Source organism: Ailuropoda melanoleuca, chromosome 2 (genome assembly GCF_002007445.2).
Source record: "Ailuropoda melanoleuca isolate Jingjing chromosome 2, ASM200744v2, whole genome shotgun sequence".
Classification (NCBI taxonomy): domain Eukaryota; kingdom Metazoa; phylum Chordata; class Mammalia; order Carnivora; family Ursidae; genus Ailuropoda; species Ailuropoda melanoleuca.
This window is the reverse complement of record NC_048219.1, coordinates 16,663,828-16,679,671: the sequence shown is the minus strand read 5'-3', so window position 1 is coordinate 16,679,671 and position 15,844 is coordinate 16,663,828. Positions and strand designations below refer to the sequence as shown.

The 15,844-nt window shown below is 51.3% G+C and overlaps 1 protein-coding gene and 1 non-coding gene across 2 annotated transcripts; both read left to right on the top strand.

Annotated features, from left to right (window-relative positions):
- Window positions 1–72: 72 nt before the first annotated feature.
- Window positions 73–15,135, top strand: PABPC4 (poly(A) binding protein cytoplasmic 4). The gene is given in 19 exon segments (XM_034649850.1): window positions 73–663; window positions 665–770; window positions 3,509–3,702; window positions 4,466–4,581; window positions 5,843–5,982; window positions 6,331–6,425; window positions 7,083–7,220; window positions 7,834–7,929; window positions 10,572–10,663; window positions 10,665–10,842; window positions 11,168–11,255; window positions 11,389–11,508; window positions 12,008–12,094; window positions 12,189–12,316; window positions 13,243–13,336; window positions 13,448–13,488; window positions 13,490–13,579; window positions 13,761–13,820; window positions 14,829–15,135. Coding segments are annotated over 19 exon segments (1,968 nt in total). The 5' UTR covers window positions 73–576; the 3' UTR covers window positions 14,847–15,135.
- Window positions 8,194–8,328, top strand: LOC117801311. Its single transcript, XR_004623829.1, has one exon. It is a non-coding gene; the product is annotated as a small nucleolar RNA SNORA55 (small nucleolar RNA).
- Window positions 15,136–15,844: the final 709 nt, after the last annotated feature.

Below are 15,844 nucleotides of genomic sequence, written 5' to 3'. Positions count from 1 at the left end.
TTTTTTTTTTTTTTTTTTTTTTTTTTTTTTTTTTTTTTTTTTTTTTTTTTTTTTTTTTTTTTTTTTTGCGCGCCCTGCCCCCGGGGCTTGCCGAGTCGGCGCCGACCAAGATTTGGTTTCCCTCTTCCCCTGGCTGCTGTAATCTTAAACCGCCGGGAGCGCGAGGCCTATATTTATAGAGAAACGCGTGTCCCGGAGGCCGCCGTGGGCACCATTTGGTTGCCTCTTGGAGAATTTTTATAATTTGGAGGGGAGTCCCCGTTTTAATACGTTATTTTTTTCCTCTTTTGAAATTTGGAGCTTCAGACCAGGACAGCTGCAAATTACAAACTCCCAGGGAGGGCCATATTGTTTTTGAGAGCCTTTTGTCTGCGGTTTTGCAGTCTCGAACGAGCTGTCCCTGAACTCCTCCTTCCGGTCCTCCGTCTCTCCGAGCCTGCTCCGGCGTCTCTTAGCGTCACTCTGCCACCTGTGAGCCGCGGCGCGGGCCACGGCTCCGAGAAGAGCCCCTTTTGTCCTGTGTGGTCCCTATAAGAAGTTCTCCTGGCGGGGCTCGGGGTGGTGGGGGCTGGGGAGATGAACGCTGCGGCCAGCAGCTACCCCATGGCCTCCCTCTACGTGGGTGACCTGCACTCGGACGTCACCGAGGCCATGCTGTATGAAAAAGTTCAGTCCTGCGGGGCCTGTGCTGTCCATCCGGGTCTGCCGCGATATGATCACCCGCCGCTCCCTGGGTTATGCCTACGTCAACTTCCAGCAGCCCGCTGACGGTGAGTGGACGCTTATATCCACAAATTCTTGGAATCCTAGGGGACCGTCGGGGTCTACCCCATGGAGGTGGGGGGGTGGGACACACGGGATGCAGGGGTTGAGAATGAAGATCCTGGCATCAGGTGACCGGAGTTTCAGTCTTGATTCCACCGCTTGCTAACTAGGTGACCTTGGGCTAATCAGCGGTGGCGGTGGGGCTGGAACCCAAGGAGACGGTAAAATGGGATTTGGAGAAAGTCGCTGTCACTCCGTTGTGTATATATATATATGGTCCTGCTTTAGTGGGACCCTTGTCTGGTCACTGAGCATGAGTTCATGCCCCTCACAGGCCTGCCAGAAAGGCAGAACAATTGAAACACAATTCCTGCACAAATTTTAGATTCTCACGCTGCTGCCCCCTCCCCTACCTTTACCCGGGACTGAGTCTCTTTGCTTTCGGACTGATAAGGGGTCTTTCAGGGCAGGTGGGAGGCAGTGGGAACAATTCTGTTTTACTTGAGCAGGGGCTCGTGCTGGCGCCACGAGTGCTGCATGTGCCAGGCCAGCTCCTGGGTCTGTGGCTTTGCTCCTGGGGTGGAGGAGCGCTTGACACTGGACGAAGCCCTGAGCTGTGAAGGGGGATCCAGGTAGTCTGGACTGGTGGGAATTATGGCCTCACCTGTGAACAGAGCTTTACCCTTGTCAAAACCCTTTTCCTTCATCCCATCTGAAGAAAATGGGACTCCGGAGAGGGAAAGGGAACTGCAGAAAAGGTTTAGAGGCTCATCTGGGACTGTCAGCGCAGTGCCCCGCCAGCCCAGACTGGGGCCCTTGCTTGGAACAGTGGAGAGGTATGCTGCAGGCGTGGCCGGAGCGAGGCCAGAGGAAACCTAATCAGGGGCTGCACGTGACTTCAGATTAAAAGGGAACAACTGTAGGGACCATTACTGGGAGAAACGAGCCATTCTATGGCAAAGGATCTCTGGGTCCCTATTTTTGTCCACGCTTTGTTCACTGTCCATGAAGCACAGAGAATGTCGCTTGCCCAAGCTGCAGCTGAGACCAGAGAATCGGACTTGTTGAGAGATCCGAGGTGCTGCTACCATCAGCTGCCCGTGTGCTCTGAGCTGTGTCTGGCCAGAGAGCACAGAAGTGGCCAGGTGGCCTTTCTGGGGAGAGTAGTGGGTCCATTGGCTGTTGCCTGCCTTATTGACACTTTCTGAACAAAAGTCCTGTCACTTGGTGATAGTAGCAGAAGCCACTGGTCCGTGCGTCTGCCAGCACATGCCTCTGCAGGACCTCTCCCTGCTATAAATAAGCCCAGCCAGATTTGTTAGACTAAGCCGACTTGCCTTCCGCAGCACCGTCTGGAAAGACGCGAGGAGCTGTGTTGAAATGGCTCCTTCGCTGCTAGTCAGTGAGACCCTGGGTTCCCAGGCTGTGGGTCCCCAATAAACCATCACAGCTGACCGCTTCTGGACCTGGACTTTCCTGAGTTGGATCTGCCCAGTCTCCGCTTTCCCTGACCTTCCCTCCCATACCCAGCCAGCCCACCTGAGAAGGTGAGAAAAATGGTTGGGGATGAGTGAGATGGAGATACTCCCTCCCCTGACTGGACAGCTGAGCTTGTGGAGGGGCAGAGTTAGGGAATTTTGTTCCTGTCGTAAGTGAGTTGGTGCCTTGAGACGGGAGAACACCCGTCCCACTCCCCCTGATCCCCTCGTGGAGGAGATTCTGGGGGTTTCGTTGATAAGTCAGGTCCAAGTGCCACCAGCTCTGGGAGCTCGTTACTACCAGTAAGAGAAGGGTTCCTGCTGACAGGTGAAGGTGTGTTTTTAGCTTCTGGTCCTTTAAGTGGTCTCTGGTACACATATCGATTTGTTGGGAAGCCAGGGAAGCGTCCCAAGGCACTGGATGAAGAACTTGGTTGGGCACCAGGGCATTTGAAGTTCTGGAATTCCACAGAACTCAGATTAAGACTTGAGAAGACCTGGAAACGACGAGGTGCGGAGCCTACTGCGCTTAGAAAAATGCGGTTTCGTCCTTATCATCCTGATAATAAAAGGACTATTGCCACGTGTGACCTTTAGTATCTATCGTTTGGAGGTTTTTGAATCAATTTCTGTTCTCAGAATTTGAAAATATTAGAAACTGGGCTGAATTCAGGGATAGCACATTCTCCCCAGTCAGTCCTAGATTTTATTCTGTCATTTGTCTAGTAGACAGATCATAGACAAAATGACAGCTAGTTGGTAATTTGATGCAATACCTTACTGAAAAATAATCAGGAAATCTGGTATTTGTTTCTTAATCACTAGTTAGCTGCATGGCTTAGCCATCCTGGACGTAAGTTTGCTCATTTTATGAAGTAGGTAGTGTCACCTGTCCCACCTGTGTCACCATGGATCGTAGGCAGCAAACTCTTTATAACAGATACCGCTTAGTCAAATGTGTGGTATTGTGATTTGATCTTGGTGCCAGAAGGCCATGTAGATGAGCTCGCCCAACCCCCTGACCCAGCAGGGGTGCACCCCAGAGGGCTGGAGACTTTGCCAGGAGAAGGAGCGACAGGCCATTGTCTACCCGCTGCAGCAGCACAGGCTAGAGGGATCTGATGCCCTTTAATTTTAATAGAGTTGCCTTATATCAGAGCAATTACCTTGAAAAGTCATAGAGTCCTCTGTGCCTGGGATGGTGGCAGTCACCTACAAGAGGTGACGTTTTATATCCTTGACTGAATTGTGTTTCTCTCTTGCAGCTGAGCGGGCCTTGGATACCATGAACTTTGATGTGATTAAGGGAAAGCCAATCCGTATCATGTGGTCTCAGAGGGATCCCTCTTTGAGAAAATCTGGTGTGGGAAATGTCTTCATCAAGAATCTGGACAAATCTATAGATAACAAGGCACTTTATGATACTTTTTCTGCTTTTGGAAACATTCTGTCTTGCAAGGTAAGCACCTGATTAAATGACTTCAGAATATTTATTGACTCATGAGAACAAGAGAAACACTAAAGGGGGGACAGCCTTGGAATTGGGTGACAGGGTATGGCCATTTTCGAAGTGCTGGGAATGGCTCCGCAGCCTAAAAGTTCCCTGTAGGTAATCTTGTGCCGCAGCCCAGCATAACCAGCAAGTGCTTTTGTGTCTTTGTTTATTCTTCCCTCCGCCTAAAATATCCTTCCTGTTTCCTACCTTTGTAGGGCATCAAAGGGTTTCTCTTTTTTTGGGGGAGGGGGGACCAGAGCAGTGCCTCGGGTCTCCAGGCAGCTGAACTTTGTCATTTCAGAAGTGTAAAGTCATTCTCTTCCTTCTCTGTGCACCTGTTGGTGTGGAGAATTTTGTACAACAGGTGTGGCGGTTGTTTACATGTCCGACTCCACACTAGACTGAAATTCTATTGTGAGCTTGGAAAATGGTCACTTTTTCTGCAGCACGGTGCTTTTGCACCCAAATCTCAAGGTCTTTTAATGAAATAAAACACGTGGAGTAGAGGTAGCCTAACAGCAGCTGCCATTTGTAAACAGAACATCACTGGGTGCTTGGTAACGTGCTCCACGTTAGGAAACCTTGACGTGCTCTGGTCTCCTGTCTTCGGACCATGGATGGGCTGGCGGCCTCTCAGACCCTGGAAACTCTTGAGTAGAAGACCATGGGGTTCTCGGATCTTTGGAGATGCCAGTGGTGCTACAGTGGTCTGCCTTGTCTCTGCCAGGTGGTGTGTGATGAGAACGGCTCTAAGGGTTATGCCTTTGTCCACTTCGAGACGCAAGAGGCTGCTGACAAGGCCATCGAGAAGATGAACGGCATGCTCCTCAATGACCGCAAAGTGTGAGTGTCCCAGTCCGGAGCAGCAGCCATCGCATGAGCCAGCCGTGGCCCCACCTCGGTATTAACTGGCACACACAAGGCGGCTACTGGTTCTCTCGGCCCAAGTGTGGCCTGCTCCTACCTCTCCACTCCAGGGCTGGTGAGTCTCCCTGCCCGAGCCATGGCAGCCCTTTTGACTCGCCAAGGTGGGCTTCCTGCCCAAGCCATGGCCTGCCTGCTGCCTCTCCCTTAAAAGCATCATCTGTCCGTGGGTTTTGTGAGCACCGGCAACTGGGGCTTGCTGGAAGGCAGCTCTGAGCCCTTTCTGAGCAGGGGTCTTGGCCAGCGGCAGAGTGGAGAGGGCCCTGGACTGACCAGGAGCTGTGTACTAGCCATGTGACCTTGGCCTTCCCATGACTCAGGTCTGTCCATGGGGTCATTTGCTAGGGGTTGATGCCAAATTGTCCCCAGATCTCCACTTGGCTAACTTATGACTCAGTGGCCTTCTCGTACAAGGCTAGCTCCACGGTAATATTTGATTTGGTTATGATGAAAAATCTCATCTGATGGCAGAAGACGCTGTTCATAATAGATCTTGTTGCTTTGGTGTGGTTATTGCAGAATGGGGAGGTGGGGGTCTTAGCTAAGCCATGCAGGGAGAGAGGGGACGATAAGTCTTGGCTATAGCAAGCAGAAATCATTTCTGTTCTTTGTGGGGTGCCTTTTTATGTTGAACAGACCAGGGGACGGATTGCGTTGGTAATGTGTATGTGGCCAGTGGGGAAGTCTTCCAAAGGTATCACTAGAAGATGTAAAGGGTGTATGGGTACATTTTCCCACTGAGTGTCAGCAACGCCAGAATTTGTCCAGTGCAAAAGCAAAGGCTACCTTGTAGTTCACTCTAGCAGTCTCACCCCTAGCGCTAACCACTGTTAACAGTTTGGTTTGTATCCTTCCAGACCTTTTCTATGCATTTACATAGATGCACAGAAATGAACGTTTTAAAAACATGGTCATCAGGTTTCTTCACGAAGGCAGTGTGATGTGGTAGGAGTAGCCCTGGTCTGAGCCAGGAGTCCTGGGGCTGGTCCTTGCAGGACAGTCCTGCCTCTCTCTTTCTGCTGGGGAGTCGGGGCGTGTCTGAGCTTGCTGTCTTGGTGGTTGGATGGGGGCTCGTGTGTTTTAACCTCTCCTGTCAGCCTTTAACCTGTATTCCTTTGGGCCCCTGGAAATCATGATTTGTTCCTCTGGGTGTTCACTGTTTTCTGTGGTCTCTTTTTAGGTTTGTGGGCAGATTCAAGTCTCGAAAAGAGAGGGAAGCTGAGCTGGGAGCCAAAGCCAAGGAGTTCACCAATGTTTACATCAAAAACTTCGGGGAAGAGGTGGATGACGAGAGTCTGAAAGAGCTGTTTAGCCAGTTTGGTAAGTCGGGCTTCTTCGCCCCTTGTGCCCCCTTCCGGAGTCCACCAGACCTAGAACTCCTGTATCGTAGTTGTTTCAGCAATGAGGGTGCCTAGGTCCAGAAGTAAACTACCTTGAATGACAGGGTCACAGAGTAGAAAGGAATAGACTCTTGGCTTCATCCTACCTCTTCCCAGCCCCGGGGCCGTCTGAGTAGCTTGGTCAGCAGCAGAAGGCCCGGCACGATGCCTCTTTGAGAGCCCATCCGGGCTCAGCAAGAATTGGCTTCATTTGGGCGCCTAGAGAAGCCGCTTCTCCTTGAGCTGTCACAGAGATGGTGTTACTAATAGTTCTGTCCTTTGGTAATAGGTAAGACCCTAAGTGTCAAGGTGATGAGAGATCCCAGTGGGAAATCCAAAGGCTTTGGCTTTGTGAGTTACGAGAAACACGAGGATGCCAATAAGGTGAGAGTCCCCCGAGGGTCGGGGGAAACACTTGCAGGAAGTGGCCCCCAAGCGTGAGCTGGGCCTGGCTGGCACGTAGCCGAGCGGAGCTGGCTTGCCCGAGTGTCGTAGTGATGCAGTTACTGGCCTGAGGGGACTTCATGTGGTAACCCATCATGTACCTGTTCCCAGAGCACTTGGCACCTTGCTGGCACCTCAGCTGTGCAGCCCGTAGGTAGAATGAGTAGGATGAGTATTTGCTCCCCTTCTTAGTGACTGGACTCGGGCCCCAGGAGTTGCTGACTTGCAGACAGTAGCGGCTGCTTACGGGGAAGTTATGATGCTGGGCGCTCAGCCTACACCACTCGCTCCCCACGGAAGACTGAGAGACTCAGACACCCAGATTAGCAGCCTCGGCTCATGTCTGTCGTGCTTGTATTTATAAACTACCTTTTTTTTTTTTTTTTTGGATCATCTGGACCAATAACCCATTTAAGTTGTAACCCCATTTTACACATGAAGTTTGGATTTGCTTAGCTGATTTCAGATGGAATAGATTAGTTTTTAGCCCTATAGGAACGATTTCCTTCTCTCCAAGTGTTTGGTGGGACTTTCAGGCCTCTAGAGCAAGGCCCCTGCCTCTACGTCTTGATTTTAAGACCTGTGTTTCCTCTTTAGGCCGTGGAAGAGATGAATGGAAAAGAAATCAGTGGGAAAGTGATTTTTGTAGGCCGTGCACAGAAGAAAGTGGAACGGCAGGCTGAGTTAAAGCGGAAATTTGAACAGCTGAAACAAGAGAGAATTAGTCGGTATCAGGTGAGAGGTGGTCTTGGCGTGGGCTCCCAACCAGGGGTTTACTAGGGTACTGGAAGAGCACCCTTAGTTATAGCAGGCTTTCTCTTTGGGGACCTGGAATCTGCCTCTTCCTATCCTTTCTCCCAAGATCCTCAGTGTAAAAGGAAATACCTGCCAGATACAGCAGCGATTCTAGAACAAGGGCAAGCGATTGATTTATTCATTTAAGGACTCATTCTGGAAACCTCAGTCTGTTCTTACTTGTGTGGGTTTTTTTTTTTTACTTAAATGATCACCCTTTGTTGGAGTGGTGGCAGGAGCCCTGCTGGGGCCAGTGGTCGGCCAGAGCAGCTGTGCAGAAAGCCAAGCCCACACTGAGGGTTCTGTCAGAGTCTGTGGCAGGAGTCTCAGCCCTGAGCCCACTTCAGAATCCCCTGCAGGGCTTGTAAAACATGGCTTTCAGAATGCCAGACTTTCCGATTCAGTAGATTGGGTTTTGGCCCCGAGAATTTGCATTTCTAAGAAGTACCCAGGGAGGGGGGCTGCTGTTGGTCTAGGACCACATTTTGAGAACCAGTGTCTTCGGGCATCTCTGGGGTACAGACGTGCATTAACGGTGATCCTTCTGCTTCAGGGGGTGAATCTCTACATTAAGAACTTGGATGACACCATTGATGATGAGAAGTTAAGGAAAGAGTTTTCTCCTTTTGGCTCAATCACCAGTGCTAAGGTATTTTATGCTGAGATTTGGGATCGAAAGTGGAAATTACAGTTTTTAGAGGTCTTGGCATTTGTTTCATTGAAGGAGTGGAAACGAAATTGTGTTCATTTTTGAGAATAGATACGACATTAATCTAGCAAATTCCTCCTGGGCTCCAGTTACGCATCTGAGTATATTCTCTGGAGAAGAGTGTTTTGTCAGATATACATTGCACTGTCCCCAGGCACTGAGGTGTGGAGGTGAACCTGAGCGGTCCTTCCTGTTGGCCCCCAAGCACCTGAATCTTTCCCATTCTTTGCTGCTCTGTGCTGGCGTGGGGACACATGGTGCAACAGTATGAGCAGAGGAAATCCAGACGGGTTGTTTTCCATTTGTCTTGGGGCCTGTCTCTACGACTCTGCCACACTTCTTGAACAAAGGTGTTTTGAAGACTTAGGAACTGGGGTTGGGAACTTCAGTCCTGACGCGTCCTGGCCTTATGAAGCTAAAGGCGGGGGAAGGGGAGTGGAAAGATGGCTCTTTCACATGGTGCAGTGTGCATGTTTGCTTGGTTTTCTTTGATAATCCTATCAACGGATGCAGCAGGGTGAGTGCATATGAATCCTCTCCTAAAGATAAGGAATTGGAGTCCGTGAGCCGAGAACACTGTTGAGAGAGCAACCCGTTACGTGCGGAAGGTGCGCACACGGCCATGGTCCACGGGGGGAGGGGTAGTGTGTGAAGGTTTTGGGTCATAGCGTGATGCAGACACAGCTGTTCCGCGGACGTGCAGCACATGTCACAGTCCTGTCGGGGATGGGAGTGGAGGCCGAGGGGGCTGGTAAACACGTGGTGACCCTGCCTTGGCCCTTAGCTTTAAGTCACGCACAACCTAGGAGTGTCGTCAGAGGAACATGAGTTGTAGCAGGGAGTTGATCAGGGGCCACCCTGTCCGGGTTCCTTGTTCCCTCTCCCCTTCCCTCTTATCACCTCCTTGACTGGCCTTCATCAGTGTGAGGAAAACTGCTCTCTCTCCTCTCAACGTGATGGTCTCTCCTTGCTTATCAGCACAGCGCTCGAGTTGGCATTTGTAGGAAGAGAATGCAAGAGCTGTGTCTTGTAAGCTTCACAGGCCCTGTATTCAAGATCAGGGTGTCATGTTTTCAGACACTGTTGGCCCATCTCATTGATGGAGAGCCACTGGGTTGATAGACATCCTTACTTTCATGTCCTCCGTCTCAGAAGGGCTGTCTGGGCAGCAAGCTAACACACAAAATGGTTCCAACCACACATTGTCCTGTTGCTACCAATGTTTCTGAGGAGGTAGGCCAGGGGGGAGCTACAAGTCACCTTTTCAGATGAGCAAAAAAACCGTCTGTGAATGACTAGCCGTATATGGGAAAAGACAGCCTGAAGCAGTAGCCCTGTGGCTCCGTGGCAGTTTGCCTTAGAGGATCTCGTGGGCATTGAGATTCAGAGAGGGCAAGCGTCTAGGATCACGTAGCTGGTCTAGGTGGCTCGGTTGGTTAAAAATCTGACTCTTGATTTCGGCTCAGGTCATGATCTTGAGATGGTCCTGAGATGAAACCCCGTATCGGGGCTCTGTGCTGAGTGTGGAGCCCGCTTTTAAGGTTCTCTCCCTCTGGGACGCCTGGGTGGCTCAGTAAAGCGTCGGCCTTCGGCTTAGGTCATGATCCCAGCATCCTGGGGTCAAGCCCCACAGTGGGCTCCTTCCTCAGCGGGGAGCCTGCTTCTCCCTCTGCCTACCCTGCCCCCCTGCTTGTGACCCTCCCTCCCTCTCCATCTCTCTCTCTCTCACTGACAGATAATCTTAGAAGAAAAAAATTCTCTTCCTCTGCCCACCCCCCACCCCTGCTCCCGTGTATGTATGCAGTCTCTCTTTCTTTCTCAAAAAAAAAAAAAAGAACAAGTCTTTTTACAAAGGGGGGGGGGACCCGGGTGGCTCAGTCGGTTAAGCGTCTGCCTTTGGCTCATGTCATAATTCCGGGGTCCTAGGATCAGGCCCCTCTTCAGGCTCTCTGCTCAGGAGGGAGCCTGCTTCTCCCTCTGCCACTCCCCCTACTTGTGCTCTACCTGTCTCAAATACATAAAAATGTTTAATTAAAAAAAAAAGTCACACAGCTTAGAAATTGCTGAACGGGGACTAGAATCCAGCTGTCTGTCCTAGCTGGTCATCTTTCTGCTGTTAACTCCCATTGAATTAATGGTGGCAGTCGTTGGTTGTAACTCCTGCCCGCATGTGGTATTTCAAAAGCCTATCCTAACCTTGATAGGAGATGATGAAAGTTTTGTTCACCGAGGTCTTGGGCAGACGAGTTCTACAAGTAAATAGCTTGGCACTGTCCAGATCTCTAGTGGGTACCCAAAGGTAGGTACTATGCTTCTAGGTGTCAGGAAATACTTTTGGATTCGTGGTTTAACATTTAGCCATATCATAGTGTTTAGAAACTTTGGGATCATCTTAACAAAGAAAATGCCTAGGTCTTGTCCTTTGAGGTTGTGACTTAATTGGTCCGGGGTACATCGTGTGACAGGGCTAGAACCCTTGCCTTAGACTTGGGAACTCTTGTGGCAGAAACCAGGTTTTTGGCTCTTAATAGCTGTCCCCCAACATAGAACACCTTTTCCTTAAGTAGCTGGTCCCTTTGTAGGTAATGTTGGAGGATGGGAGAAGCAAAGGGTTTGGCTTTGTCTGCTTCTCATCTCCTGAAGAGGCGACCAAAGCAGTCACTGAGATGAATGGGCATCGTGGGCTCCAAACCACTCTATGTTGCCCTGGCCCAGAGGAAGGAGGAGAGAAAGGCTCACCTGACCAACCAGTATATGCAGCGGGTGGCCGGAATGCGAGCGCTCCCTGCCAACGCCATCTTAAATCAGTTCCAGCCTGCAGCTGGGGGGTACTTTGTGCCCGCGGTTCCGCAGGTGGGTCTGCCTGTGTTCGTGTCCCCTGGCGGCTGCTCCTGCTTGTGGTTGGGGAGAGGGGTTTTGGATATTGGAGTTCAGATTGTCAGAGAAAGGACCCAGGAAAACGAAGATTTATTCGTTCTCTCTTTCTCTCTCTCACTGTCACGCAGTGGTGAGTTAGAATGGAAGAATCCCCACTAACTGGCCTTCCCTTGCCCAGGCCTTCGAGCACTCAGAGAACTTCTTGAATAATTAGCCTTGGGCCTGACAGATGAGATGAGCTAGTTCTCTCATGTGGATTCAGGTCCTTCAAATAAAAGGGCTTGAATGCTCTTTCTTGCAGGCTCAGGGAAGACCTCCATATTACACACCCAACCAGCTAGCACAGATGAGGCCTAACCCCCGCTGGCAGCAAGGTGGGAGACCTCAAGGTAGGTGGTGGGGACGGTGATTGACCACCCAGGATGCGCCTCTCTCCCCCGCCCCCCCGCTTCTCCTCTGAGGCGCAGCCGAGGTTCTGGTCCACATGCTTCGTCAGTGATGCACAATTTTTGTCTTCCCCAGGCTTCCAAGGAATGCCGAGTGCTATACGCCAGTCTGGGCCTCGTCCCGCTCTTCGCCATCTGGCTCCAACTGGTAATGCTCCGGCCTCTCGCGGCCTCCCTACTACCGCTCAGAGAGTCGGTGAGCAAACTGGCCTTGAGAAGTGTGGCCTGGGGAGGAGGGAGTCAGGCTGACTAGGCTCTGCCCGGGGTTGGTCAGGTTGTTGGGCCCATGTTCCAGTTCTGGTTCTGTAATCTTAGCTGTGTGCTCTGGTTGATACGTAAAGGAGCAGAGAAACAATGGGAGTCCTAGGAGTGTCGGTGACTTCAGAATTCTGCTCATTGGTGACTCATGTGAGAAAGGTTAATTATAGAAGCTTGTTAGCTGGATGACTACAGAGGCAGCCTGTTCTTTCGGGTGGGGTTGGAGATTGAAGGAAACTGTTCTTTACAGACTATGTCCCGTATTCCAAGAGGTGGAGAGAGTTGTATGTTCTCTGTTGGCTGCTCTCCGGAAGTAGCAGTCGTGGTCCCGTGTGCGATGTGTTGTGTGAACATGCTTTGGAATGGCTCCTTCCGTGGGACGTGGCCAGTTGGACATCTGCTGCCGACACTGATGTGCATTTGCTGGTCTGTTGTAGGGTCTGAGTGCCCGGACCGCTTGGCTATGGACTTTGGTGGGGCTGGCGCCGCCCAGCAAGGGCTGACTGACGGCTGCCAGTCTGGAGGTGGTATTGGCTGCACACAGAAGGGGGAAAGATGGGATTTGACGGGTCTTTGCCCAGACTGATGGGCTTTAATTTCGCTTGTTCTTTTCCTAAGGTGTTCCCACAGCTGTGCAGACCTTAGCTCCTCGTGCCGCTGTCGCTGCCGCCGCCCCTCGGGCTGTCGCACCTTACAAATACGCCTCCAGTGTCCGCAGCCCTCACCCTGCCATCCAGCCTCTGCAGGTGAGGCCTACCAAACAGAATGCTAAAAGGATCTGCCCTGTTTGCACTTGATTGAAAAGGTGCCTTGCTTTGATTCCTCCAACAGGTATTACACGCCCGCTCTGTGTCAGGGTGCCGTGTTTTCTGTGGTGACACTGCCTCTCGGCTCTCTGTAGTGGGAGAGAAGGGGCTGGGAGGTACTCCTCCCTGTAGTAGTCTCAGAAACGCCCCAGCAGGAACAGCTGGCGTTTCTGCCTCCTCCTCGCAACACATGTCGCTCGCTTAGCTCTTTGAGCTGCTCGTGTCCGTGGGCCAAGTTGATCCTTAGCTGCTCTGCGAGATGGGGACGCGAAGGCAGGAAAGCGCTTCACCTGACAGAAGTTCAGTGGCAGAGACCTTAAGCTGGGCTGGGGCTGGACCCAGAGCCCAGCAGTCATTTGTGTAGAGGAGCCACACTCTGCTCGGTGGCCCCCAAGTTGCTTGCTCGTGCGTCATGCCGTCCAAATGAGAGAGGCTTCAGAACTTGGCTTCTGTAAAATCGTTTTCCCCTTCAGAGCCTGCCTTTTGGGGCTGTGACAGGCATTGACGATGCGTGTTGACAGTCCTCGAGCATTTGATGAAATAAAAACATTTGCTACAATAAAGTGATGGGGATGTAATCATGAATGGAATCATTTGATGATTGCCGAGCCTTGCAGGTTTATCTTCTTACTTCCTTTCCCTTGTAACAGCCTGCTGTTGTTATCGTAGTTGGTTTTGTGTTCAAGCCTAGAACGCTCCGTTGCTCACGTAGCCCCCTCATCCCCCAGCTTGCAATTAGTTGCTCGCAGCAAGGACAGCCACCTCCATCTCTGTCACGTGGTAGGCTTTTGGATTTGAGTGGTCAGGCTCAGGACCATCGAGTGTCCTTTCCTTGGTGCTAACCTGCTGCCTCTCCTGGTTCCCAGGCACCGCAGCCTGCGGTCCACGTGCAGGGGCAGGAGCCCCTGACCGCCTCCATGCTGGCTGCAGCGCCCCCCCAGGAGCAGAAGCAGATGCTGGGTGAGTGACCCGTGTATTTGCCGAAGAGGGGGCCAGAGCCTGGCACTGACCCGAACGTAAGTGTCCATTCACTGGGCTTCAACCTGGGTGTAACCAGACCTCTTCTCCCAGGAGAACGTTTGTTCCCACTCATCCAAACCATGCATTCCAAACCTGGCGGGGAAGATCACGGGCATGCTGCTGGAGATCGACAACTCTGAGCTGCTGCACATGCTGGAGTCCCCCGAGTCTCTCCGCTCCAAGGTGAGTTGGTCCCCGCACCCCGCAGCCCTCTCCTCGCACTGCACCCATCATTTGAGAGCTGCCGGGGGGTGGAGTCAGGAAAAGCGGGCAGCCCCGGGAGACACTGCTGCTGGGCCTGGGCACCAGGGAGGGGCCGAGGGCCTGTCCTGCGAGGTCCCTAACCGCCTGGGGTCCCTCACAGGTGGACGAAGCTGTGGCCGTTCTGCAGGCTCATCACGCCAAGAAAGAGGCTGCCCAGAAGGTGGGCGCTGTTGCTGCTGCTACCTCTTAGACGAGGAGAAACCGTATGTTTGGCCGTTTTGTTTTATGTAATGGCTTTGACTTGTGAATATCTTCCTAAAAGATGAGGGGCAGCGCATAGAGCCACTGTCACCCGGTGACTCGGGCAGGCTGTCACCTGGGTTTTCTCTGTCATCTGGAAGAGTTAATTTGGAGAACAGAGAACAGGTTGTAAAATAAGCAAACAACAGTTTTCTCCAAAAGGAGCACCTGGTTAGATCTTTCTCAAGAATGACTTTTTTGGTTTAGAATATGATAGACGGGGCGTTGTCATAATCCGTTCCCACAGCCTCACTTCTGTGAACATGTCACCCTGGTTTGGCTTGAGGTCGGTGAGGCCAGCTGTGTGTGCAGCCGCCGCGTGGCTCTGGGAACACTTGGGGGCACAGGCCCTGGTGTCAGTGGGACAGACAGACACACCTGACTGCAGTTACTTCTGACCCCGGGGGCCGTGGCCCCCATCTGCAGGGGTGGGGGTGAGTGAGGCTTCACTGGGACCTCTGACAAGGACTGGCGGGCACCTCCTGATGGAGGAAAGAGACAACCAGATAAACCAGAGCCAGAAGCGAGGGAAGAGGACACATGCTAAGGGCCCGGACCCTTCATTTGCAATTTAAGCAAGAGAGCGATAGTTTGGAGTGCAGAATGGCCAAGAAGGGCCTGGGGCTTTATAGTACCTAGCTTAGCCTCGGGCAGGTGGTTCTCAGCCAGCAGTGCCCCCTCGGAGGACGTTTGCCAATGGAGACCCATTTTGGTTGTCACAACTGGAGATGTGTCTCTGGCATCCAGTGGGTAGAGGCTAGGGATACTGCTAAATGTCCCCCAGTGCACAGGACAGCCCCACAAACTCGTCCTGCCCAAGTGTCAGGAGGCACTGCTCTCTGCCATGCTGTTTATAAGCCGGAGGCTTCAGTGCAGCTCGGGTTTTTCTGATGATGTATTTAATGTGTGTTGGTGCTTTTCTTTTCAGGATTCAAAAGCCAAATAACCCCTCCTGGAATTCAGCTCAAGGTTTGAAGATTTCTAGCGTGTCCTATGGACCTCAACACCAAGAACCACAAATTGGAAGTTTAATAGGTCATTTTGTATCAAAAGGTCAATTATGAAGCACCTAGAATTTTTCAATTAAAAGAATATATTCTCTGGGTTCTGCTATGGCCCGGACAGTGTTAACTTTTTTTTTCTATTGTGGGTTTTGATTTTTTCCCCCAGAAATTGGTTTTATTTGATGTACCCAAGTCTTAAGTTTCTCAATAAAGAAAAAAATCTCCATAAAACTGTGTGTCCTGTTTCACTCTGACCAGTTTTATTCTGTTAAATCCGGTTTTCACTTGGATGTATTTAGAGTCAGATAAAGCTCTGTCCTGATGATTATAAACAGACTATTAGCAAGGTATACAGAACTGTCCCATTGCGTTCTTTTGTGGGAGGCTCACCTTTATAATGGACCCCATTCAACCTACAGGGAATAGAAGTCTGATCATAGCCGACCTTGGGTTTGGCACAGGAGAACTGGGTGCAGGGTGGGGTTGGCACACGTCTGAAGGATGTATGGTGAGATAGGCAGAACCCAGCCCCTCCCTCCTTGGACGTGTTAGCTGGCATTTTTGGGTCCCCTCTTCTGCAGTCAGTTGATTATGCAACTAAGTTCTCCGGCGATGGGAAAAGCCTTGGGGGCTAGGTCTGAGTGCAACAGCAAACAAATGCTGGAGTCCTAAGCGTCTTGTGCTTCCTCTAGTCCTCAAAACAGCCCTCACCTGGCCAGTCAACTCATCTACTTGCCCTCCTTGTCCTCTAGGAATAGTTAACTTTTTACCTTCCTTGAAATCTGGTAGGCTGTCCTTACTCGGGACCTTACCCAGGGGGTCATTTTTCTTGGAAAATTCTCTCTTAGCAGGCTCCCCATTTTCTCTAAGGTCTGATCTCACCTTAAGTAGCTAAAGGCCTGATTTACTTACAGCAAAGGAAACAACAAAACTGGGACAA